Here is a 27,533-nt window from a genome sequence, read left to right as displayed (position 1 = left end):
AATGTTAATAGAAATAAAACCACTGACAAACCCAACAGCCCTAGACCACATGCAACTCAAGGGCAGGGGGCATGTCTTTATTTTTGTACCTCTCAACACAGTTCCTGGTACACACGAGGAACTCAAAATCCATTTGCTGGTTTATTAACTAATTTGAGTTCAACCAAATAATTATATACCCAAAGTGATTCTGGGCAATCGTAGTAAACTCTCCTCTGTGTGTCTCTCTCTTGGCCACAGATGATGCAGCAGCAGGAGTTACTGTATTGGCTAGCTCTTAAATATTGTTCTTACCTGACAGGTGGAGTAGAAAGAACCCTGGTGCAGGAGTCAGGAGTTCTGAGTTCTAGTCTGGATTGGTCAGTTTATAAACTTTATGCTCCTATGATCACTCCTCCTCCCTCCTGGGCCTCAGTCCTTCACTTAACACATGAATGGATTATACTAAAGATCTTCCAAGGTCCCTTCTGAATGTATCATTCTGTGATGTTGTGAGTCCAGGCTCTTATTATGACCCAAAACTTAGATAAAAAGGAAAGGCTCTGCCCCAAAGACCCCTGGTTCTCAGGCTGTCCCCTTTGGGCACCTGCCTTTCGCTGCATCGGCACTTTGATTTTGGCTTGTTCATCCTGTTCCCCCTGACTTTTCTGTCTACCTCCGATTGTTCTACCCACCACCTCTCTGCTTTATGCATCTCTTACAAAGTTTTATGGGTTTAAAGTCCATAGATAGCCTCACCTTTGCCATTCCTTCATATCCTCCTTCTCAATTCTCTCTATTTGTGACCTCTTTTCTCTCCCTGGAGCACTCTTCCCCTTTTCAAGTTGCCCCTTTGCTCTTTCTGCTGAAATCCTAACATGCTGGACTAGAGCCCAGATGAACCATGATTTTATTTTGATCCTGTATTCATAGAGGAGCAAAAAATAGCATATATTTTTCCAGTTCCCAGCCCTTCCCTACTGCCCTAGAGGCATCTCTTTATCCAGATTTATGCCTCCTTTTCTGATTAAATCTTCCAATATCTATTTGATGTCACACCACTCTCTAACTGCCCTGCATTTCCCATCTTCTTGCCTGCACTCCTATGTGAGATCTCCACCAGGAGAGGGGAGCCTTTAGCCTTTTTAGACAAGGAGAAGCAGAGCTGGCATTTGTTAAGCTAGTGCTCCTCTTTTGGTCTCTTGTGTGTGTGGAATAGTGACAGCTCTTTAGCTGGTCCCAGCTTGCTCTGGGTAACATGGAGTAAAACAGAAACAACAGCTAATTTCTCTTTCACTGGGAGTTCTTCTCTATTCCAGCCCTGCCTCAGTGTACAGATGCCAGGGTTGCCTGAAGTCTCCATCTACTGCTTCCTCACCTGCCTGCCAACCGTCCAGAGTCGGCGTGGCAGGCTCTTCCCTCCTCCCTCCTTTGCAGTCCCAGGATTATTAAAGGGAATATGATTGTTTCCTTTTGCTCAGGGAGTGTGGATGTGTGTACATGTTTGTGAGCTTGAAAGGCATTGTCCTATAGATATTTTTATAACCTGAAGCAATTACAGCTGTCAGCACAGAGACAAGCTGTGACAAGTTGATTTATGTGTACAGTATATGTGTATGCAAGAAGGAAGGGAGGAAGGAGAGGGAGATGGTGGGAAAGAGGGTGGAAGTGGGCGCTCGTTAGGAATCTGCTTTCAAGGAGGCAGGAAGGAAGTTGTTTCTATAAAGAACACAAATAATGAAATTGCTTTGAATGTCAACCCTTTTCATTAACTTGGATATGCTGAGAAAAATAAAATAAATCCAGCAGTTTTTATGAAGCAGGAGATAGGATATAAGATAAGCCACTAAGTGTTGGTTATATTTAGGGATTAAGGGCTAGGAAGTGAGTTGACATATGATTTTGATCTTCATCCTTTCAAACCACTTCAATAGCCGGTTTGAATAAAATGGATTTTGTCTTGTTAATTATGTGGGCATCTCTGACCTTTCACCACTTTCTAAACTTCTATGTTTGAATAACGTTTGGATCCCTGGGCCCGCGAAGCAGGTATGAGGTTGCAAGTGCCTTTTCTTTGTCCTCCCTGTGAGTTACCTGAGCTAGCCGCTAGGTTTTCTGCTGCAACTGCTGGATTGCTCAGCTTAGCACTCCCTTCACGGGCAGAGACAAAGGTGGTTTGATTGTCTTGGATCAACTGCATGCAGACTGGTAGCAACCAAACATCTCAAAGAGCCTATACGAAGAATTATTTTCCTGCCCAGACATACTAATGAAGCAATGGCAGGAAAATGTATTAATAAAGCATCTTCCATCTTAAATGGATTTCTAAGTATTTTCCTGTAGAGTCAATCATGTATGTAGGCCCCTCGGGAAAGCCTGTGTTGTCATTATCCACATCCCTAGATGCAAAAACTAATGCTCATTTGTACCTACCTGAAAATTAGATGCAAGAGCTAGGATTAGCATTTACCATGAAAGGAACCATCCCTGCCATTCTCAGGCCTGTAGGGAAATGACTCCAAAGCTCAGAATGAGCCCCTGTCCTTTCCCCATGACTGGCATTTGTTTCCACTGGTTGTGGTGAGGATATGTTTAAGAAGAGGGGTTGAGACGGTGGAGTATGAGTGATGGTTGAAATGAACGGATGAATTATTAGAGGTGACCCCTTGGCTTGTGGAGAAGAAGCCCAAATTCAGCAGACTGAAAGTCGGCAAACATCATCTCACAGCTTTAGTGTATCATCATATTTATCTTAACGTGGTGAAGTTATTCAATTTCCTATTTCCACAATTGCCCACTGGAAAATGGAGACACAATAGAGTCTTCCAAGAATGAACTGGTGCTAAAATAGGTTAATTTTCCTCCTTTCCTTTCAAAAACACAAACAAAGCTCTTCTGCTCCCCACAGATGTATTGCTTATTCCTGATGGTAATTTGTTGCAGCCATAAATTGACAACTGATAGTTTTGGTGTTATACATCAAATGATCCCCAGCGGCCAAAAGTAGCAGATGAGTTTCCCAGAGAATTTAATATCAGAAAAGTCACCAGAGGAGGGAACAATTGGCCCAATGATGAGTTAATGCAAAGTATTTTGAGATATTCACTGTAAAGTCGCTTTACTCTTGCTGGCTGAGCACGTTCTCGTCAACTATGACAATGGAAAGGCAAGTCTTCTTCATGTTTCTTTGTTACCCAAGAGTGTGGTTTCCATTTCCCCAAAGCCTACTTCTGTCCTATCTCCATAAAATAGTGTGAGGGAGATTTGACTGGTGAAATGTCTGTGTCCTCTCCAACGTGTTATCTACATGTAAGAGTTTGGTACTGCTCCAAGGTTGCCAGAATGAGCCCCCATGGTTATATGACTCAGTTATAACGGTTCAGTCTCTTTCATGCTGTATAGCTTTTTGGAAGAACATTTCTTCTGTTATTTAACAATTGTTAACAACAACAACAAAAAGCTTCCTGGTTGTGTTTGATAGAAAGTCTAGGGGAAAAACAAAGTCACTGTTGCCTCTTCTCTATCCCCAAGGAGAATGTGGGTCAGGGCTGGAGCCGGGCTCTGGGAATCCCTGAGAAGGCAGCATTATTCATGTCGCCACCACTGTGCCTGCTGGGCTGCCCTGTGCTTCCCCCTTGCACAAGGACCAGGCCCAGCCAGGGAAAGGAAACGCAGGCCATTCCCTCAGAGCCGAAGTTAAGGGAGAAATAACAATACAGGCACAGGAGGACCAGCAGCAGCCAGAGAGAAGTGACAGGGACCGAGGCAAATCCAGTCTCTCCCTGGGTTTCAAGAATTTGAGAAACACACCTCTTAAAGATGAAATCAGCTGTGCCAGAGTGTGAGGCCCAGGAAAACTGGGAGTCTGCTGTATAAATACAGCAAGTGGCTCACACTCATCCACACAAGTGAGCACTTTTGCAGGCCCAGCATCTTTTAATGGCGACAAAACAAGAATAAAGAATGTAAGTGGGTGTCTGAACTTGACCAACATTTTGATGATGCGATTTTTGCAGTTTCGCACACTAAGAGGCTTCTGTGATTTTGGATTTGTTTTATATATGACAGATCTCTAGAATGGTAGTGTTGAGTCTCTGGGCTTTTGAGCAGCTTTTTGGGGGCTGCTGGGTGGGTGCTGTACTACTGAATAAGTATGAGGTTCTTCTAAAACATCCTCCCAACACTCTGAATTTACTCTGAATGCTAACGGAATTAATCTGATCATTTTAAAGGTGCATGTATGCATGCTGCAGGGCGTTCCTTTCCCAGTTAATTAGTTTGTGACCCTTTTTAAGATGTCTCAAGTCTGGGGCTGATTAAGGTTGCATGGTAACTTGTTTTTTTTCCCCTAATTTGGAAGCGCGTAAATGGTTAAACGCCTGGCCTGGGCTGGGCTGGTGCACAGCCCCGGCCCGGCGCGGCGGGGGTTAAGGTGGGCGCCCGCGCCCTGCGCCCCGCGCCCGCCCGCCGGGATGAGAGCGCAATCCGCGCCGCCAGCCCGCCCGCTCGCTCCGAGGCGGCACCGGGAGAAAGTGGCGGTCAGGGATGGAGCTGCTGCCATGACAACCCCGGCGGTCGGGGCCCGCGCGCGTCGGGGCTGCTCCCGGGAGGAAGGCGGCGCGGAGGCCGGGGGCGGCCGCTGAGCTTGGCGTCCGCGCGGCTCCGGTGCCGCCTGCGCCGCGCCTTCCCCAGCGAGCTAGCGAGCTAGGGGCCGCCGCGGTCCGCTCCTGCCGCCCGGCCGCTCCTTCCTCTGCCACCGCCGCAGCCCCTGCCCCGCCGAGCCCGGCCGGAGAGCAGCGGCTGCAGCGCGCATTCGGGCTCCGAGGAAGTTGACCGAGGCGGCTGCCGCAGGATCCCGGGTCCGGATTGAACGAAGCCCGCGCGGCCGTCTCCTCCGCGCGCCACCCCTGCGCCTCCTGCGAGCTCCACTTCCCATCTGCTATTGTTTCCGATTGTTTTCCGGTGGCGAGCCCGGCTCCGAAACTTACAAAGTGTCGGATTTCCCCTGTTCGTACTGAGGGACTGCGGACCGCCTCCGGGTAGCTGGATGAAGCCCACCCCGTCCCCTTCCGGTACCAAAGTGCTTACTCCTCTCCAAAGTGCCATGTCTGAACTGCCACTGGGAAGAAGCGGCTCCTGAGACGCGCCCACACCTTTCACCTGCCTCGCGCTGCCCCTCCTCGGCCACCTTCCCGGCCGAAGCAGCAAGGAGGGAGCCCCCTTTGGCCGTCCGCCGTGGAACTGGTTTTCCGAGGCTGGCTTTGGGGGAGGAATATTAGACTTGGAGGAGTCTGCGCGCTTTTCTCCTCCCCGCGCCTCCCGGTCGCCGCTAGTTCGCCGCTCAGTCCCCGCGCTCGCTCCGCACCCCACCCACTTCCTGTGCTCGCCCGGGGGGCGTGTGCCGTGCGGCTGCCGGAGTTCGGGGAAGTTGTGGCTGTCGAGGATGGGGGTCTGTGGGTACCTGTTCCTGCCCTGGAAGTGCCTCGTGGTCGTGTCTCTCAGGCTGCTGTTCCTTGTACCCACAGGAGTGCCCGTGCGCAGCGGAGATGCCACCTTCCCCAAAGCGATGGACAACGTGACGGTCCGGCAGGGGGAGAGCGCCACCCTCAGGTAGGGAGCTGACATTATTCTACGAATTGATGATTTGTATGGGGTGGGGGTAAGGGGCAGGGGTGCAGGTGTGTGCACTGAGTCGTGCCTGGGTTGGCGGAGAGGTCGCTGGTTCCCTGGGCTGCACAATTTATGGCTGCGCTGGGAGCTCTGCCCGGGAATGTGGCATTCATAGGGAAAGGCTCAGAGGTTCTGGCGGTGAGCTTTTCCCCAAAAACTGGCCTCTGCGGCTCAGGCACTTGTTAAGGGTGGGGGGTGGCTGGACCAGGTGGTCGCTGAGATTGAGGGACTTGTCCCTGGCACTGTCTGTGCCTGAGCCTGGTGGCCGTGGTGACAGGGGGCTTGGAGGGGCTCCCCGTGAGCAGTCTTCTCTGAAGTTAATGAGTCCCAAAGGAGGGGTCTGGCGTGGAGTGAATGGCCCCACTCGCCCATGCCATGGGGCTTTGCCAGCCCTGGCTCCTGCACTCTGGGAGAGCCGCTGTTTTGTCCTGGGTCTGACTGTGCCCGGGCTTTCCTGGGGTGCCTTCATGCCGTGAGCTGGTGAGCAGACAGAGGTGCTTTCTCCTGTCTGAACGTGGCTTTCTGAGGCCCGAGTCATGGAGTCTGATTTGTCCGTGGAAAATGGCATTTACTGTAGTGAACTGTGTTCTGTTCCTGCTGTCCACCAAAACAGTACGTGCAAAACTCGTCTACTGAAGAGAAACTAGGTTTCAGTGTTGGGTTGGGTCCTGATTGGCTTCTGGGGTTAAGGCGTACAGGCACTGGGGGAGGAGAAGAAGAATCTCGGTTATGCTTTGTGTATGGTAGAATGATTCTATCTCCCTGATTACCTTGCCTGCAGAAATGGTAACTCAATTTCCAGTGCTGATAAACCACACCTCTCATAGGAGGGCAACACACTTAATGATTGCAATGGGAAATTTTATTTTCTGGAATTTTATAAGAAAATAAGCATGAGGTAGAAGTTAAGAAGGTTCATGGGAACGATTTCCCTGCCTCTCCTTGGTTTAGTCTGCCCTCTGAAATAAAGTTTTCCAAACTAAGCAACAGAACTAAGCACAAGGCAACATGGCAATATTCTTGTCCTTTGCACATGAAGATTTCTGGAAAGATAACCCTGGTGCCGTTGCCTACGGTTTTGCCCCTCTGATGACTTCTAGGATTGGGTTGTTTGTGGACTGTATACTGAAGGCAGTATCTATAGGATAGAAAATGGTGAAGAGAAGGCAATGTCAGTACAGAGCTGAATTATCAGGACATTGCCAAAGGAAGTGTGTAATTTAGGGACCCATGGAGGGCTACAAGCTTCCTGTGATCCTTTGTCTAGGGAGAGCTTATCCTCATGGCTCTGGTGAACTCCTAGTTATGTGTTGGCTTATGAGACCCGCCTCTTCCACTCTTCTGGGAAAAAATAAAGCAACTAGCTTCCCCCACTCTGAAATGATTGTGTATCTGCTTTAAAAGTGGATTTCAGGGGAGTTACAAATATGCAGTGATTTCAGACTACTTACATAAAAAACCAAAAATGAATGTCTAATGCAGTAATAATCAAGGAAATTTAATGTTCTCTGGATGCCCCCTTTGTCCCTAGTCCTTGACTGCAAGGAGGGTCTCCCAGGGACAGAGACATTCTCATATGGGGAACATCTTAGATACAAATGGGATTTTTTTTTTTTTCCAAGGAAAAGGTGTGAGGTAGCTCTGTAGATATTTGAAGATAAATAAACAGGAAGTGGGTCCTGGCAGACAGAGACCCTCTTGTCTGAGGCCAGGATCTGGTTTCCAGAGGTAGTCTTCAAGGCTTATGAAAATCAGGACTGTCCAGAGGGTGGCTGCATTCAGCAGAGGCTGAATCATGGGACAGGCCTGAGTTAGAAGTAGCTTCTTTTTGAAATCGCATTATCATGTACTGGCTGACTTATCTTTCCTTGTCTTCCCTTTCATGGTTCTTTTTTCTCATTCTGCCAGTCCCTTTCTCTGTCTCTTTCAGCACTAATGTTTGTTTGCATTTTCACATGTGCTCTCCACACAGTGGTATTGTTTGGATATGGATGGAGATGGGAACATGGTGGAGCTTCCTTTCTAGACCCTTGAATTGGCCCCAGCCCAGCCAAGTTCCTTCTGGAACATCTCCTGTCATTCTGTGCCAGCCTCAGGGGCAAGAGAAAGGCCCTCACAGTGGATGGAGCACTACAGGCAGGGATGAGATGAGCTAGGGTCTGAGCCACACCAGCCCTTGACCGTGGGCCTGACCTAGCATGTGAATCAGGCACCAGGTGTAACAACTATTTGGAGCATGCCCAGGCCTCTCAGGATTGCCCTTCTTCTCAGACTCGGATGCACTAGAACAAGGAAGGGCTGCCCTGCTGGGATGGACTTTGGTGGAGTGGAAGTCCCTGAACTCTCAAACACAGACCCTGCATTTTCTTGTTCTGTGTACAGAGAGGCAAGTAGGAATTTCAGAATGTATTTTGTTTGCATAAAAATTGCTACATTTTCACATAACAATCTAGTAGTTCAGAGTTCTGAGTTATTTTCTTTTTGCTTTGTATTTTGTGTGTGTAGGGGGACAGAGGACCCTTCCTTCCTTCTTTCCATCTTTCTTTCTTTCTTCTTCCATTTGCTTTTTTCTTTTTTGGCTAATCATATGACCAAGCGGTAAGGAACCACAGCTAGGGGAGACCAGAGCACCTGTGCTGTGGCCTAGAGGGCCGCCATATCCATCTTCCTATGGGTAATTGGGTGATGATGGTGATACTTGTAGTTTTCTTCATAACCAGCAGAGGACTTTTTGCTCTAATTTCATTTTATTCTGCTTTGTTCTCATCAACATCATTTTTTGAGGATCTTTTGCAATCCCTAAAGAATACATGCTCAGCAGAAGATTCTAATGTGAGGAAACTTTTAAAAAATGTTTTATCTTATCCAAGTAGCTCTAACAATCCTTATGGAGGTATTGGGAAACCTTTCAATTAGCATAACATTGACAGCCTGAAAAGAATTACAATTTACAATCTCCCACTCTTTCTGCCCTCCTGCTGACATTCTGTAGGCATATTTCTTAAAAGGGTGAGGTAAAACAGAATCTGCAATAATAGTACTATTAGCCAATGTTTATTGAGTGCTTACTATGTGTTAGGGAGTATCTGAGTGTTTTAATAATATCTAACCTATCATTCAGCCTCGTAACATTAACACTTCAATAACAGCCCTATGGTGTAGGAGATATTATTATCCCTATTTTACAGAGGAGGAAACTGAGGTGTGGAGAGTTTACATCCTTTGATGAGGGTGGCACAGCTAGGAAGTTTTGAAGCCAGACTATGAAGCACTGGTAATAATCACGTTAATAGGATGCATAGTACTATCATTGGTCTGTTACTGTGTGAACATTTTATGTAAACAGTAATATTTAATCCTTACAACTCTCTGAAATAGACTTAATTAATCCCCGTTAAGACCCAGTGAGGGGGAACTTACCTGAAATCACACTGGCAGCCAGTGGCAGGACGGTATGCTGGCTCAGGACTCTGCTCCTTGACTTTGTACACCAAGCTTCCCAGGACTATTCAGGACCCTTTGAATTCTGTGTTCCTCTCATTCCTCTGTGGCACTTAATGTCTGCCCTATTCATTTTGGCTTAGACCCTGTTTTCCAATGTTCACTAACTCTCTGTCTTCTTTCTTCCCTTGGACTGCAGAGCACCTCTTGGAAAGCGAGAATCATGCCTTGTCATGGCATGAACACTGTGTGCTGGCAGATTCTTACTCAAACAAAATGAATGAAAGTCAAACAGCAGTATCCCCCAGCTATATTCAATTTATCTCCTTACCACATTTCTCTATCATTTTATTTTAAATTTCAACTATGGTCAATCAAAAATGTATTGAGTGATTCTTTCAAGAAAGGGACTGTATTAGTCCGTTTTCACAGTGCTGATAAAGACATACCCAAGACTGGGTAATTTATAAAGAAAAAGAGGTTTAATGGACTCACAGTTCCACGTGGCTGGGGAGGCCTCACAATCATGGCAGAAGGCAAAAGGCACATTTTACACGGCGGCAGGCAAGACAGTGAAAGCCAAGAGAAAGGGGAAACCCTTATAAAATCATCAGATCCTGTGAGACTTACTCACTACCATGATAACAGTATGGGAAAAACTGCCTTGATGATTCCATTATCTCCCACTGGGTCCCTCCCACAACACGTAGGAGTTATGGGAGCTACAATTCAAGATGAGATTTGGGTGGGGATACAGCCAGACCATATCAGGCACTGAGCTGGGTGTTTGGGTGTGGAAAGGCGTATGTCCTGGACTTGGCTTTTGGGGGCTTGGGTCCAACTGAAAAAGCTGGCTGTGGAGAATGAGATCGTAGACCTTGTGGGGCAGAGTACACCATGAAAATGTGGGCGATCGTGCTGTCTGTGGCTGGAGCAGAGCCCCTCTGTTGGAGCGAAGGCTTTCTGTGGGTTGGCAGGACTTCACTAACTCCTGGCTCCTGGGTGGAAGTGAGCAGACATCAGTGAGGAATTAGACAGCCCCAGATGCCCAACTGCATGGGTGTCGTTCACTTAGAGACCTTCACTAAGCATCAACACACCTGTCACTTGGCAGTTTCAATGAATGCTTTTCACATTTCGGAGATTCCCCAATGAAGGCAGCAGCTAGTAAAGTACATTATTTCCTGGGGATCACTTGGTAGGTGGGCATCAGAGGCTGAACTCTGCATTCTGTTGTGCCTCTAGACCATGGGCTTAGCAACTGGATGATGTTGTTTTTCTAGGGTGAGTTAGGAATTGCAGGTCTGAGAAATGTATGCAATTTAGGTTGAGTTTTGATGTGGAACTCCATTGAATTGCACAGACGGAATGTGGTTTGGATGCTTGAGAGGACCAGGGAGTCATCCTCTAGATGAGGGAAGCTGTGGCGCTTTGCTCATGTCATGTAAAGTGCTTGGAATTTCATTTGATAAGCAACTGGATTCTCTGGTAGTCCCTCCAACTACTCCACAACCTCTTGAGGGCAGAACTATGCCTCCTCCAGGCTTGCCTCCTAATCCGCAGCACATGGCTTGGCCTGTGGAATTTGCTAATGAAATCCAAAGAACTCTCATCCTGCCTTTCCCTTCACTCACTCTGTTGTGGACACCCATAAACACAGCTTATTCCAGCTGCAAAGCATTTCCTCTTGTGGTCCCCGCTGCTGGGAACACCCCTACCCTAATCTTCCCATGGACAGCTGTTTCTTATCATTTTGGCCTAAGCTCACACAGAATTCCCTCCCTGATGCCTTTCCTGATAGCAAATCAAAATAATCCTCTACCACTACCACTGGTCTTACCCTGGCATATCATCCTGGATTTTTTTTCTTCAGCACAATCATCTCCATCCGAAGTTCATTATTTGGTTGTCTGCGTATGGTTTGTCTTTCCCAGAGGGACTGGAAATTCCTTGAGAAGAGGTATGCTCCGTCTTGTTAGCACTGTATAAGCAGTGTCTGGCAGATAGAGGGTGTTCGATGAAGTTGCTGCAGGAACGACTGCAGGAACGAAGGCCCGAGGTCGCGTCTCCTCCTCGGAGTCTGTGTCCTTTCTCCGGGATTGTTTTGTGTTGTCCATGCCTTAGGCATGTTACTTCCTCAGTGTCGTTTCTGTCTGGGCTGCTGTGTGAGGCTGCTCTCGTGGAGGTGCTGGGGACAGGTTACAAATACACAGAAGTCATTGAACTTGTGTCTGTCCGGGCCACACACGGGGTGTGTTGGTTGTCCATTATTTAAGATTTGCACCGTGACACATGCCTTCCTTCTGCTGGGTCACTTCCCCACCCAGTCCTTAAGCCTTTGAAGAAACAATGATATAGTCAACCCTAGAGAAATTGGCATTTTCAAGATAAGGAGGGACACAGAAAAGCACTCTGCCCATCCTTTCTCTCTGTTTGTGGAGTCTGCTGGCAGTGGTTGTGGTGGTGTAACTATCGATCTGCTGTTTATGAGTTCACCCGTTCAGAATAGCAATGCTACTCAGGAGGCCTGTGCTGCTCCCACACTGGGCACTCACCTTGGGGCTTGCCAGGCATCCGGCTGGTGTCCTGTGGCTCTGAGAAGGGACAGATGGGACCAAGGAGGGAGGCTCCTGGAAGCACATTCAGCTGTTGAGGAGCCAAAAACTAAAATGGGAAAACTAAAAACTCAACCTAACATGGGGCAGAAGGAGTAGGAGTATGCCAGTTGTCACTGAAAGCCAGAGGAGGCTACAGGGGGCCAGCTCGGTTCTCTAACACCCCTCATCTAAACCATAAGTGCTTTGCAGAAAAATGTCTCCTTTCTCCCTCTTTAAATGCATAGCATTCTTGAATTTGAATGGATTGCAGAGATCTGGGAGGTCAACCACCTGGTTTTACAGATAGTGGAAGTAGTGATAATCAGTCTTGCACAAGGATGCCTTCCAGAAGGGTGAGAGGGCCAGCAGCCAGCACACTCTCCATCCCCAGGCTGTGAGCCCTCACTTGGGGCTACGCATGCTAAAGGAAAGGCCATGTTTTCCTACTAAGTGCGAAAGCATCCTGCTGACCGTGAATGCTTTCAGTGCATTTGGCTGACATTTATCACCGTATTCTCTCCTGACTGCTGGTTTAGTCTGTACCACACCTTGCATTCTTATGCTTTGACTCTCACTCCATGTGGGACAGCTGTTTCCTGCGGGTCAGGTCCTGTGCTGAGCAGTTTACCAGAAGAACCTCATTTAATCCTCACAGGTGCTCCATCAGGTGGACACAATTATTACTCTGATTTTACAGAGCAGGAAACCAAAGTGCTGAGAGGCACAGTGAAGGTATTTTCCCAGCTCACATACTCAGGTGGGTGCTGAGCCTGGGACTCAGGATGGGTGGTGTCAGACTGCTAGGCAATCCCCCTCTGTTCCGTAGTGCTGGTCTCGTTCTGTCCCTTCTATTCTTCATTGCCAAGTTCCTCTCCCACTAGAGACCCAGTGAGTTTGGTTGTCCCTCCTTGTCGTGGTGCACAGGAATCCCCTCTCCTGAAGCGTGAGAAACAGGGCCTGGGAGTGTTTAAGGTTTCACGTCGTCTATGGCGTGGAGACACAGGGACCCTGCTGACCTCTAGAGGTCTCACAGAATCCTACAATTTCCATAGTTTGTTCAGAGGAAGACTCTTACTCCAGGTTCTTCCGTTCATCTTTGGCTTTAGGGATCAGCAATCTTCGACTTTCTCACAGGAGGCTCATAATACCACGAACATTTCCACCTGCTTCTCTGGAATGTGATATTGAACCAATCAGGGCAGACACCAATTCCAGGAGGATTCCACAGGCCAGTCAGTGGATCTGGATGCCATAGTACCAGGGGAACAGGAGGGACCAGCTCCAAAATGCTTCCTTCTTTTCTTAACTACTAATAGGCGTCTCTCCTGGGGAATCTTGTAAAAAAAAGATAATTAATGGTAATGGCATATTTGTTCTCTTGGGTTGAAAGTCTCCACTGATGAGTAAAATAGGACATTATCCTTGTGTTATTTAAGGTCATTTTGCTTCCTCAGGAGTAAGTTGATGGGTTCCCACTGTGTAATAGATAACTAATACTAAATAAATAATAAGTAATACTACCAACATCATTATAGATGGTCAAATAATATTATTTTATATTATTTTTTGGGAAAGCAAGGATTTATTGGGTTTAGGATGCAATTTCAGATTGCATGTGTGAGCTGAAGAGAGAAGGAAGCAACAGGGAAGTTTACTAGGAGTACAATCATTGGAGACAAAGGTCTCCAACACACAAGACCTTACTGACTCAAAGGTACCAGGAGTGGTAGGCTAGAAAGAAGACAGAGTGGGAGACAGCAATCTACAAACTCTGGCTTAGGCACTTTGTTTGATTGCAGGCAAAATTTGTAATCTCTCCACCCTCCATTTAAAGAGGACCGTTATTACCCAATCTCAAAGTGTTGTTTCAGGCTAAAATGAGATAACACACACAAAGCATAGTATATAGTTATAACTTTCTTTATATATGAATATATATGTATGTACACATGCATGTGTGCATATGTGTGTATAATATACACACATATACCAATTTTCATTATAAACTATTGTAGCTTAAACACTTTGGCAGATATACCAGTGTCTCGCTTCTGAAAGATCCAATCATAGGTGGACAGATCCCCCTTTGTCCACCTGTAATTGTGAGTTTTTGTGGTGCTTCTGCTACACGTCTGTTTAGAGATTCTTCAGTTTCAAATCATTTCTTGAGATGTTTTGTTTCTGAGAGGGAGTGAGAAGAAAGGTATTTCTTTGTTTTTCATAAGAAGATTGTTGCATAGCATGTTGTGACAGTTCATGGCTCTGAAGATGCATTTCCCACCAGAAAAATTCATCCAGAAGGTTCTGTGGAGCAGGTTATCTGTGAATTCATGCATAGATTTCAGGTTGCCAGACCCTTTTTCCTTGGAGAAATGATTTTTCCGTGATAATTCCACTGGAGTCAAACGGTAAAAACAGGGTCTGCGATAACATGTGTTGGGGAAGGGGCAGTGTAAGACTCCTGCAGCTTTAATGTTCTCTAATTGTAAATCTTCTCTTCATTCATATCTCCTGATCATTTGGAGGCAGGCTCAGGGCTTGAGTGGTGATGGTGAAAACAGAGAAGGAGCTTCTTTGCATTTGGGAATTTTACATCTGGTCAGGTCTAGGGCAACACCAGTGCATCTGGCATTAGAAACTGATCTCAGCATTCACTGATGGGATCACAGGAAGAGTCCTGTCCGTTTTAACCCCATGTCAAAGGGCTTACGTTAGTTTAAATGTAGTGAACTATGAATAGCAGGTCTTGATCTTTCATGATCTGTTTTTCTTAAATCTCATTTATTCACATTGTTGAATTATTTGGTTTTATTTGGGTGTATTTGGGCCACTTGCTGTATTATCAGTGTGAAATGTTTTGGCTTAGGAAGCTTTGGGGGGTTAGATTTCCTTATAAAATGAACATATGAACTAATCTTACAATCTCGCTGATGGATTTCTTAAAATAATAGAATTTCTAATGAAAACAGCATCAACCAACAGACTGATGGAACATTAAAACAACTAAAATCGACCTTCAGACAAGCTTTGTTGGGTTCATGGCATCAGAGGAAGATGTATCTGTGTGAAAATAGTTTCTTGATCTCTGACTTTCAAACGGCCTCTAATGTGTGGGATGAGTGAAAAAATGCTCTCACATTCAGAATAGTCATCTTTGGACAAATTTACCTGTCAGGAGAGCTCAATCCAAAATGCTAACCCATCAGAAGCTATAAGTAAGAAAAAGAACACATGCAAATTATTTTCAATTTAGTGCAGTTTTTAGACAGAGAAGCTGGAAATAGCAGTGCTGCGGTGTTATGGGTTGAATTTTGTCCCGTCTCCCCACCATTAAAAAAGTTATATTGATGTCCTAACCTCCAATACCTTACAGTGTGACTTTATTTGTAAATATGGTTGCTGCAGATATAATTAGCTAAGGTGAGGTCATACTAGAGTAGAGTGTGCCTCTGAACGAATATAACTGGTGTTCTGGTAAAAAGATGCCTATGTGGAGAGACAGAAGACATGCAGAGAGTGACCACAAAGGCAGAGGCTGTAGTGATGCACCTGCAAGCCAAGAAATGCCACGGATCGCCAGCAAACAGCCAGGAATTAGGAAGAGGCAAGGAGGGAAACGTCCTTACAAGTTTCAAAGGGAGTATGGCCCTGCCAACACAGTGATCACTATGATTTCAGACTTCTGGGCTCCAGAACTGTGAGACAACACATTTCCACTGTTTTCAGCCCCCCAGTTTTGGTACTGTATTATGACAGCAGTAGGACGCTGGAACATTTGCATATTAAAGAAATAATGTTAAATAATAGTAACAAGCATGGAAAGGACCATAGATAGGCCTCGTTAGATCACCCAGTTCCCAACAATGACACAAGCCACTGCAGTCCACAGAGGAGGTGCCAGAGTCCAGAATGCTTCTGGGTCTCAGTCGTGAGCCCAGCCTCTCCATTGTGACTCCCAAAGAAGCCAGTCAGGGTAGAAATGCTTGCCTTTTATTCCTCAGAGAACATCAGGACAAACCCTATTGTATCTTCTCCATTATCTCAACCACCTCAGAAATCACCGACCCTCAACCCCAGGGCCATGCATCATTTTCTAGACTCATATCCTGACATCCAACAGTCTAACCCAGTTGCAAACCTCTTCCTCATCCTCCAAACCTTTTTACTCTCTGGACTTATGATCTGTCGCCAGCAACATTTTTACATCTGCAGTCTCTACTTTGAATGTTCCCCCCTTATTTTCCTGTTTTCTTTTTTGCTTTAGTTGAAACTCAGCTGTTCCCTGGATTATTGCCACTCCTGGAGTCCTCAAAAGTGGCTGTTTTCCTCAAATACCTTGCTTACCCTGAGGCCGGAAAGTTGGATAAACGTCCTCCTTGCTATGGCTGCTGGACATTTCTTTTTCATCTTTCTCAACATCTCCCATTAGGGTGGAGGAAATGCCACTTGGCTCTGTCGTCCTCTGCCCCTTCCTTGTCATAGTCATCTGCCATCTGTTCTGACCACGTTTCTTCACTCTGGACCTCCAGACCGCACATCCTGTTGCTCATCTACGGAGACTTTTAATGATGACATTCAAACTGGGTCCTCCCAGCCGGTGCCCTTGACACAAGGCCCATTGGACCATGGCCAGCTACTCCATCCTGCCTTTCCCTCAGTCTTTCTGATCTTAGGAACTGCAAACCTAGTACATGTTTTATTTTTTTCATTCTCTCTTGTGCTTCATCTAATTCATTGCTAAATCCCATTTGTTTTTTCTTTTAAGAGTTATCCTGAATCAGACCACTTTTTACCGTCTCTAGCACTACCTCCCTGGGCAAGGCCACCACCGTCTCTCCTGGGCTATTCTGGTGACATCTTGTCTGGTCCGCTGTTTCTACTCCTGTTGCCCTGGAGTTTAGTATCTGTCTAGTAGCCCCAGCTACCATTTCACAAGAATTACATGACTCTGTTCAAAATCCTACAGTGGCTTCTGGCTAAACTTAGAATGAAATGCAACCATCTGGATGACGTAGAGGCTTTTTAATCACCTGGTGCCTATCTAAGCCTTATACCACTCCCCACATCACTGCTACCTCACTTATGTGAATGCAGAACACGGAACTTCTCTGCTGTTCCTGGAACTTACTAAGACTCTTCTTGACTTAAGAAATGTTCTTCCCTCTCTTAAGATCTGCTATAAACTTACGTGTCTAGACCCTCCTTGAATTCATGCATCTACTCCAGTACCCCATCTTAAATAAAGGCTTTGCAGATCATGCTGTTTGAAATAGTGATGTCCTCAGCCCCCATCTTTCTATCTCTCTGCCTAGCTTTAATTTTCTTCACAGCCTGTACCACCAAGAGAAGTCTGTTATTTATTTATTTCTTATTTATTGCTACTCCCCCTAAAATGCAGGGTCCACCAAGCTGCTGAGTTTATTGCTCTCATTTGTGGTGATTACATTACTGCCTGGGACATGGGATCTATTACAGAATATTTGTTGAGTGAATGAAACATTTGTGAGGAATAATAGTAAGCTATTCATAGTGAAATTATTTATCTTTTACTAGAAAGAGGAAACTCAGGTCTGTCTCTGTATTGGCATGGGATAGGGTATTATTAAACTGAGTTCAGATGGGGTGTGTGTGAGCTGGTGTGTTTGTTTTCTAGGTCAGAGAGTGGAATGAGACATTGAGGAGGAAATGGTCGGGCCATGTAACACACTTCAGAAAATCTACACGTGTGGAATCTAAAGAGCCTTTAAATATCCACTATCACGAGGGGTTTTATGGAAAATCTAATAGACACTGGAGAATAAGGATGATTCTGCTCAAGACCTACAAACCTGGGGGGCAGGGGAGGAAGGGAAGCAGCAGCTAGAAATCAGGCTGTGAGCCTGAAGTTCCACACATCACTCAATGTCCAATCTTTCATGTTAACCTTTCTTTATCAAGAGAATTGTACCTTCGGGCTCTGGAGGATAATGATTAAGTGCAGGCTCTGGAGCTAGACCCTCCTCCCATCCCCAGTTTCAAATTCTGGCTCAGCCACTGGGTATATGACCTTTGGCACATGGATTAGCCTTGCCGTGCCTCAGTTTATCTTCATTTGAAGGGACTAATAATAGGGGTTCTGGGCCAGTGTGAAGCATGAAGTACGCGGAGCAGTGCCTGGCGCTCTGCTCATACTTGGTGTTAGCCTTACATGACTGAGGAAGGACCGGGTCTGCAATGGGCCCGTGGTGGGCAGAGGGCAGAGAGGTGCCTCTCGTGATCCTGGAGCTGTGTGTGGAAATGCACAGTGCAGGGCGTGGAGCTGGGGGCGGTGGCTGACGCTGGTGCACACTCTACAGCTACACAGACATCTGCTGGTGGGGTGGTTTTTGAAAAGTGTCAGCACAGTTCATTGTTTTTGGCATGTGACTTGTGGTCTCAGGCCAAGGTGACCTGGCTTTTAGTCCTGGCTCTGTCCCAACGCATCATGTGGGGCCGCTAAGGAAATGAGCATTCCCAGGCCTCGGGTTCGCTCTGTGAAGTGAGAATATGCTCTGTTTTGCTCTTTAGATTTGAGGAAGGGAGTCCTGGCTGCTCAAATCATATATAAGTTTTTTTATTTTTCCCCTGAGCACAAACTCGGCTACCTTTCCCAGACTCTTTTGAATTTAGAGGTGACCATGTGACAGCTCTACCCAAAGGAATGTGAGCCGAAGCTGTGTGTAGGTTGGCCCAGAAAAACATCCCCTGTGAAATTCTTTATGTTCTTTCTCCTTAGACCATCTGGATGTTGATGTCCAAAATTACTTTGGAAACCTGTGTCCTGTTTGGCAGAGCTCCATCGGCCAAATTCCTGAATGACAGCACAGAGCAGGGCTCACACCCCCACCCACCAGCTGGCCAGGAACCCTGTTAAATTATTACCTAAAGGAAAAACAAACTTGTATTCAGGCTTCTGAGAGTTCAGAGACAATTTGTTACAATAGCTAGCATTATCCTATCTAATTCAATACTCAACCATTATAATTTATATTTTCTGATTTCAGCTGCATAGAAATATACAGATGTAGTTTCTGAATCCAGACCTAAGCACTTATTACAATTTCTTGGCAAGCCTTTCGGTGATTTTTACATGTGTCTGAAAGTGAGAACCATGGCCTTTTCGAACGGAAGTCTCAAATGTTTGATTTTCAGTTGCTTGACTGTTTACATCTGTGGTCCAAGTAATATGTCTGCTTTATTCTGCAGGAATGTGAAAACCAGTGACAAGGAAAAGTTTTACCTTGAGGCAAATGAGCACATATCCATAATGGACGTAACTCAAGACACGCTATAATTGGTGAAAATACCTCTTAGATGATAAATTACTCATTAATGGCTGGAGGTCACTTATTTAGTATAACCTTTTGTGCTAGAGATATTCTAACATCCAGTGTTTTAATTGACACACACTAAAGAGATAGATAGGATGATTTGTAGGCTTGTTCTCAAGAATGTTAAAGAGAAAGAAGAGAAAACCACTAGCATTTTCTCTTTTTTTTTTTTTTTTTTTTAACAGGGTCTTGCTCTGTCACCCAGGCTGGAGTGCAGTGATGCAGTCTCAGCTCACTACAGCCTCAACCTCCCTAGGATCAGGTGACCTTCCCACCTTAGCCTCTCAAATAGCTGGGACCACAGGTACATGCCACCATGCCCAGCTAATTTTTGTATTTTTTGGAGAGACAGGGTTTCACCATGTTGCCGAGGAGGTCTCAAACTCCTGGGATCAAGCGATCTGCCTGCCTTGGCCTGCCAAAGTGCTGGGATTACAGATAGATGTGAGCCACCACACCCAGCCAGAGTTCCAAGCTTTGAAGAGAAACCAGGTGGTGGAGCAATCGTATATGGATTTGGGTAAAGGAGAAAGGAAGCCGTGGAAAGGGGAAGAGCCTGAGCCAGAGTTGGGGATAGGAGACATACAACGAATGGAGGCAATGCAGAGACAGGGGCAAGATTCAGGTGGCTCGATTCCATGATTTGTAATTCAGGGGTCCGGGATCTTGGTTTGTTTTTGTTCTTGCTTTGGTGTGCTGCACAGTGCCTGGCACATAATAGGAGCTTAATGTATCCTTGGAGATTAGATGGATGAGTTTTGCTGTGTTGTTTCAGTAGTGCCTACTGTACATCTCCTATGAGCCAGGAACTGTTCTAGGTGCTAAGTTCCTGTCTTACAGAGTGATGTTTAGTGAAGGAGATGAGGGTTGTAACTTGTATGGATTAGAAAAAAAAGGCATCTTCTCCTAGCATACAACTTGCACAGACCAAGTAGGAGTAGGCATTCCTCGCTGATGACATAGTTCACCAGAGTCCCTGGCTGAGTAAACAGAGTGCCGGCTGCATTATTTTGTTGCCTTCTTCAGCCCTTGAGCAGCGCACAACCTGCACAGCCACACTTAGCAGGAACCAGCTGTTGGAAAACAAATAAGTAAACAAACAAACAGCGCATCACATAGTGGAAAGTATTGGGGCAGAAAGTAGACTGTAGGTTAGGGGACACAGTAACCTGGTGTGCAGGGAGGAGCGGGGGCTTGCATGATGGTCAAGGCGGGGAACCGTGGAGAAAGCCCTGCAGGGAAGAGCGTGTTGGGCAGATGGATTGGCAAGTGGAATGACCTAGTCAAAGGCGAGCAAGGCAAGGAGGAGCAAGTGTCAAAGCTGAATAAGGGGCAGGCAGTCAACAAAGGGATCCGGGGGTCCTCAGTGTCTGTCAGTGCTCTTCTCATGTCCACATTAGGGTGTGGATGATGGTAGGAGCACAGCTCTCGGGAGATGGGAATTAAATACAAATCCCACATAAGCGAGTAGCCCCGACACCTGTGTTGATTCACTTGGTGTGCACAGAGGCCTGGTAGTTTGCATGTGGACTTTGTAGATTTCTGGCAACCCGTATTTAACAGGTGACCCCTGCAGCACACACATCCAGCCGTGAGGATCCAGGGTTTTCTAACTGAAATGTCATCCTTCTTGGGCCCACTCTTGTCATTTTCACTTATCACATCTGAAAATTATAAACGTTTAAAATATGCATGATGTCCAATTTGACGTTTTACCTGTTGCCATTTCCAAGATATTACATTGTGAAATTAAGCTGGCATTTGATGATCGTACTGTGGATGTGTGTGTATGTATAAGTAGGCACATATTTGGAATTAATGGACTCGCAGAAATCAGAGATGGATTAGGCCTAATGAACTGTTGAGAAGAATTATTTAGCACATATTTCATCTCTCTCTTCAGTAATCAAACCTACACAGTGTGTATGCTAAGGAAGTGAGATTTTTGCCTTTTAAAAAAATTTCTCGGATTATCTCCGTTTGTGGCTGAAAATTTAACATTGCTCCCTAGAGCATTTTGCACCAACTTTATTAAGCGTTCAGTCTGACATTTCCATGCCCCTGGGGTTACCTTTGTTATTTAAAAAGTAGTTGCTTTCCTAGTTATCATTAATATATAATTAGTAGTTGGTGCCGGGCTCCAAGCACCACACCAGGATACTGGCCTGGCCTTGGAGCCATCGTCAAACACGAAATCTTGCCCAAGTCTCTAGGGTTGAGTTAGGCCTGGCCCTCAGAATGTAGCGACTGGAAGACTTGGAGAGTTAAGCCTAGATGGGAAGTGTGTATATTTTGTTTGAATTTTTATCCACAGTAAAGGGATGCAGCTTTGTCTTGTCACCTAAGGCCTGTGGTCACCTTCCTCTGGAAGCCACCTGCACTTGACCGTTGTCACTTCGGCTTCTGCTAATTCCTTTAAGCGCACAGTTTCAACAGACTTTCAAAATACTACTCACAACATGGGGTTCCATACTCACTGACAGGAAGAAGGAAAGCAAAGGCGGATACTTGATAGTGGAGAAGGACACTTGATACCCTGAGAAGTACTTTCTTGACACTGTTACAGAGACATAAAATCACAGAGCCCTGTGGTAGCATCAGAGATGGCATCACGCATAGTCGGCTCCCAATAGTTGGGAGTCTACCCTGTGAATTTTCTTTACAGCATGGCTAGATACAGTATATACATATTTATCCTAAACGTATATATTCAACTCATAAGTCTGCATGAAACATGTGAATTGAGATTATGTTCTGTAGTGGGAACAATGGATTCTGGTGTTGGGAAAAACTTAAGCTGGGACTTAACTGGACTGTTAAATTATTAACCTAATCTCTCTGAGCCTTTTTTTCTTTTAAATCTGTGAAATGGGGCTAAATTATATCTTAATACCTACCTGACAGAGTAGTTACAAGAATCATCACCATAATATGAATAATAACAACAAAAACCAACACCAGTAGAAGCACTTAATGAGAACCTATCCTTATATGGTAAATGCTTTACAAGGGTTACCCGAGGGTCTACCCTGTGAGTTTTCTTTACAGCATGGCTAGACACTTATCATAATACTTATCATAAGTATTTTTGATAATTACGTAGCACAAGATGTAAAATCTTAAGGATTATACCTGGCATATATGAGGCACTAAACAAGTTATTTCATATTGTTAATATATTCCATTAGCAAAAACAAGCTAAACATGCTTAGGCATGTATAGAAGATGATGGACGACGTTCTGGCTCTTGCCAGAATCTCCAGACACAAACCTTTTCTGTGGTCTCCTGTCTGTTTTATTCCACTACAAACTCTGAACTCACCATTCCCCATGGCTTGCTTAGCTTGGTCGCATTTTCCATCTCCTTCTCCCCTACTCTTTCTCCACCACGCACCCTACCCCCAGCAAGTCCGTTGCAAATCCTGCAAACAGCATCATTCTCACCCTTTCCTTCATTTCTTCCATCAGTACAAACCTGTTGTTTTCTCATGTTCCCACAGTTTGTTGTTTAGAATCATTCAATTATTTTTCAGGAAAGAAAGTGTCCCACATCTGCTAAGTGCCTAACACTGCTCTAGACCCTGAGATTTGCGAAGACAGTGAGGAAATAAGTGACTGCACCATGCGATGTCCGGTAGTGATGAATGCTCTGCAGAGGCGAGCGGCAGTCAGGGAGGGGAACGGACGAAGTGTGCGAGTTTAGACGCCCTGGTTAGGGGAAGGCCCTCCTATGCAGGCCTTGAGTGAGATCTGGTGAATGAGGGTGTGAGTTTCTCAGGCAGATACAAAGGTGCTGAGGAGGGATCATCCTTGGCCTGAACCAATGTGGGGAGACATGGCTGGGGCCCAGGCCAAGCCACCGGCCTTGGTGATGGCTTTGGATTTTACTCTTTGTCTTAGGGGAAGCCCCTGGAGCAGTTGGACAGTTTGGGCTACTGCATGTTAGCAGTTTGTTTTGTTTTGTTTTCATTTTTCTGTAACTTTATTGCCCTTATAAAAACTTTCCGCTTCTTATAGACGGCAAAGGCTGTATTTTCTTTCATTTTTATGCTAGAGACAGGACACAGCCCTCATGTAAAACCTTCTCTGCCCTCCCGCAATTTCCTGTGCCACCTCCATCGTTTTAAGCACTTAGCTGTGATGCAGGACAAAGCTCATTTCTGGAGTCTTTTTCTTTTGTTTCGTTCACAATGATTCACAAACTAAGAAGGCACTTCCAGTGGCCATATCATGAAGATTTCCTCGAAGGATCGTGAACTTCCGCGGAATTACAAGTCTGCTTGCTTTCCTGGGTGAGTAAACAGCAAGGTGCTCGCTGGACTTAGCTTGTCGCTTGTGACCAAAGGCTCAGCTACCTCCTGCTCGTGGTCCTGTGATGGCTGAAATCCGTGAAATGTCCAGAAAGAATGATTTGCCATGAATGCTTCAGCAAAGAGGCTGTAAGCATCTATTCTCATTCTCTTATCTAATTCTGAACACTTTTTCATTGCTTTAAAAAAGTAGATAATTACTGTTGATTTAGTGTTGATGTTATTGCTTTGGTCAGTGTTGGGGGCTCGCTTAACCATTCAGTGTACACCGGTGACTTTTTGGTCTGTATTTCCCAACAATTACACTGAGTCGCAGAGAAAATATTAATTAAACATACCTCTATTTCAAAAGGCAATATTAATATATAATTCCCATTATAAATGCAGTTGAAACTTTTCTATTAACTCTTTATTTTTGTCACCAAAGCCTTCCCTCCTGGACAGTGGAAGTGAGTGGGACAGGTGGCCGTATGTGGTCTGAGCAGGTGGGCAGAGGAAGAATGCAGGGTACTTGTTGCCCTCTGGTTGGTACTCCTTCCTCCATGCTTATTTCCAACCTGCTGGCCCCTCACACTGGGCCCAGCTCATGCCACGCACTCAGTAAATGTTTAATGAAATGCTTACTCAAGGAGCACAATATTTTGTGTGTACAGGGAGCCAAATGCATATTATTTTCCTTTTGTTATGAAATATTTTATATACCAGCATGTGTGTAACATATCTGTGTATAAAACATAATACATTGATCACCTGTGTTCTCTCGGTACAATCTAAGAAATATAGCCTTCTATTACCTGTGAAACTTTCTGCATTCCCACCTATTTTCTACCCTTTCTTGCTTGAGGAGATCACCACTGGCCTGAATGTTTGCTTCTTATTTCCTTATTTCCTTTAGACTTTTACCAAATATATAATTATTCTCAAACAACATATTGTCTAGTTTTTCTTGTTTTTCCCTCCAAATAGAAAGAAATTTTATACATTCTCCTCCAAATGTTTTTCATTTAATGTTATGCATTTTCTAATAATTTAAAATTAATGTAGTCCTGAATGTGAACAAAGGCAGAGCTCTGACTCAGTCATTTCAGATAATTAACTGGTCTACAACCCACCAGTCAGAAGTCCTTTGATGCTCTTTGACCATGTGTGTGCGTACATAAAACGCCTGCTAAAAATGTTAAATAAAAGCAGAAAGGCTCTTCCATCAACATAGTAGTGCTCGTAATGTTTCTGCATAGTGGAATTGTGAGTGACATAGATCTTTTTGTGTTTTCTCTAATTAGTAAATTTAAAAAAATAAAATTTTGGGTTTTCATAACCAGATAGGATTAGTGTCATAAAAATAGGTTTCTGGGCCAGGTGCAGTGGCTTACATCTGTAATCCTAGCACTTTGGGAGGCTGAGGTGGGTGGATCACTTGAGCCTAGGAGTTCAAGACCAGCCTGGGCAAAACCCTGTCTCTACACAAAATGCAAAAATTAGCTGGCCGTGGTGGCATGCGCTTGTGGTCCCAGCTACTGGAGAAGCTGAGGCAGGAGGATCGCTTGAGCCCAGGAGGTTGAATTTACAGTGAACCGAGATGGCGCCACTGCAGTCCAGCCTGGGCTACAGAACAAGACGGTGTCTCAAAATAAAAAAAAAAATATATATATATGTGTGTGTGTGTGTGTGTGTATGTGTATGTGTATATATATATATATGTGTGTGTGCATATATGTATATATGTGTGTGTATATGTGTGTGTATATATATGTGTGTATATATGTGTGTGTATATGTGTATATATGTATATATGTGTGTGTATATATGTGTATATGTGTGTATATATGTATATATGTGTATGTATATGTGTGTGTATATGTGTATATGTGTGTGTGTATATATGTGTGTATATGTGTGTGTATATATGTATATATGTGTGTGTATATGTGTATATATGTGTGTATATATGTATATGTGTGTGTATTATATGTGTATATGTGTGTGTATATATATGTAGATATATGTGTGTATATATGTATATATGTGTGTATATGCATATGTGTGTGCATATATAGTGTGTGTATATATATGTGTGTGTATATATATGTGTGTATATGTGTGTGTGTGTGTGTATGTGTGTGTATATATATATATATGTGTGTGTGGTAGGCCATGGGGCTTTTGGCACACATGTCCCCATGTGTAGGGCATTGCGCTGGGTGATGTTTGGGCTACAGAAATAAATAAGACACAGTTCCTGTCTTCTACATGCCCATGACCTGGCTAGGAATGGGGATCTTCAGAAGCAAGATCTCAGGAAGTGACTGAGAAGGAGCCACTGCTGGTCCAGAAGGCCACTTTGTCATCTAGGATGTGGTGGGGGATGGTGCGGGAGCACAGAAGGGACACTGGGGGTTTGGGGGAGAAGTAGTGGCAGGAAGGGGCCTGCATCTATGAGGGCTGAGGGTGGCTGTGCCATGGAAGCCCAACTACAATAGAGAACTGGAGCAGCAAGAGGCCATCAGCTACAGCTGACCCATTTCTGGCGGGAGAGAGAACCTCAGAGTTGTGGGTGGCCTTGGCGAGTCTTTCCTGCTGCGGCCATGCCTCGATCCCTTTCCAACTGAGCCCAGAGCAGCTGGGGCTGTCAGAACCAGGAAGACTGATTAGCGTGTCTCTGGATGGCTACGTCGGGTTCAATTTTATTCAGCAAGTATCCATTCCATGCCAACCATGCGCCAGGCACCATTCTAGGCTTTGTGGAATTCGGTAGTTGTCAAACAATAAAATCCCCGTCCTCACAGCACTTCCCTCCTAGTGGAATGAGACAGTGAACAAAATACATACAAAACATATAATCTATTAACTGGTGACACATGCTGTGGAGAGGGGCAGGTGGATGGTAAAGGAAGATGAACCCTACGATTCCAAATAGAATGTCTGGAATAAGAATAATCCCTTGCTTATCTGTATAGTTTAAATTGTCAGCAAAAACATGCATTATTTTGATGTAAGAAGAAACATCAGGAAAAAGTTAAAGACCACAGTTTATTGCAATATATGCTTTTTTCAACATTTGAGGAAAAGAGATTGTACATGCTATATTGGAAATATGTTTTAGTGTCTAAAACGGTGCAGAGCCATGATGTTGATCTTCATTTATCACCCCAATTCTTCTTCCTGGATCTTAATTGCCCCCGTCAGTAAGAATAAAAAATGGAAGCAGTTCGTCCAGCTTCTGCACAGAAAGCCTGTCTCTGATCAGCAGATGAGGAATAGGAGACGGTGCTGATAGTGGTGATTAGCTGATGGCAGTGATTATTTATACCTTAACGAGCATGCGTTGGTCATCAGTATGTGCTGCAAAGGGATTCGCTCCCTGCCCACAGGGGACTTTCCAGATGCTGCTGAGCTGGGCCTGGGCTGCAGGAGGTCCAGAGGCCGGTTGGAACAGCTGATCCTTGGGGCAACTTTTAGGCCAAGGGCCTTTGGAACCGAATTGAGTGGAGCAATTTAACTGCCCGGGACACATGAAGCCTCTTAAAAGCAATGGCTGGTGAATAAGCCAGAAGTCATAAATAGATAAAGTAACAAGCAAATAATGGGATTAATAAATAGACCGGGGAGCAGAGCCAGGGCTGTGAGCTGAGCGCCACTAGATCAAGAAATGTCAGCTTTTCTCTCAGCTTTTCCTCCATAGCGCCAACTGTCAGTAATTTAACTAACATTTTGTAAATAAATGTGGCACTCGGACAGCTGTCAACGCGCCTGCTATGAACACTCCTTTTGTCACTAAAAGCTGGCAGTGACGCTCTGTTTCTCCTGCAAGTGCAGCCGGCACTGCCAGTTGGCTCCTGGTCCTGGGACTGTCAGGCAGTGTGTGTGGCCCCGGGGCGGGGAGGCAGGTGCCTGCCCCAGAGACCTCACTCCCCTACACCTGCAGGCATCGCCTGGGTTCAACTCTTTCTGGTGCACTTGGCCAGTTTGTAAGGTGCTTCTGTCAAAAACGACACTATTGTTTTCCAAACACCTTTGTGTTTTAGCTGGGAGTTCCATGTCCCTGGCCATCTAGTCTCCCCACAAAGGATTTGCTCTTTCCAAATAAGACATTCATTTATCTAGGTTAAAGATACGAAACGCACTGTTTTCCACTCCAGCTGCTGGGTGATTATTTAAGGGTATGCAGCCAGAGTCTCCTTGTGCTG

At 45.2% G+C, this 27,533-nt stretch overlaps 1 protein-coding gene across 4 annotated transcripts in view; it reads left to right on the top strand.

The window, feature by feature from the left end:
• The window catches only part of NTM (neurotrimin), a 973,960-nt gene that overhangs the window by 527,925 nt on the left and 418,502 nt on the right, over window positions 1–27,533 (top strand). For 2 of the 4 annotated variants that reach the window (XM_030918742.1, XM_030918743.1), the window contains one exon: window positions 5,505–5,589. In XM_030918742.1, the coding sequence (XP_030774602.1) occupies window positions 5,505–5,589 (85 nt within the window). Of the gene's footprint in view, window positions 1–3,566; window positions 3,945–4,775; window positions 5,590–27,533 lie in introns of those variants that run through there. The other 2 variants (XM_030918744.1, XM_030918741.1) reach the window with 2 other exon arrangements.

This window comes from Rhinopithecus roxellana, chromosome 15 (genome assembly GCF_007565055.1).
Source record: "Rhinopithecus roxellana isolate Shanxi Qingling chromosome 15, ASM756505v1, whole genome shotgun sequence".
NCBI lineage: Eukaryota > Metazoa > Chordata > Mammalia > Primates > Cercopithecidae > Rhinopithecus > Rhinopithecus roxellana.
Note: the sequence above shows the minus strand (reverse complement) of the source record. Positions and strands in the feature narration are given on the sequence as shown.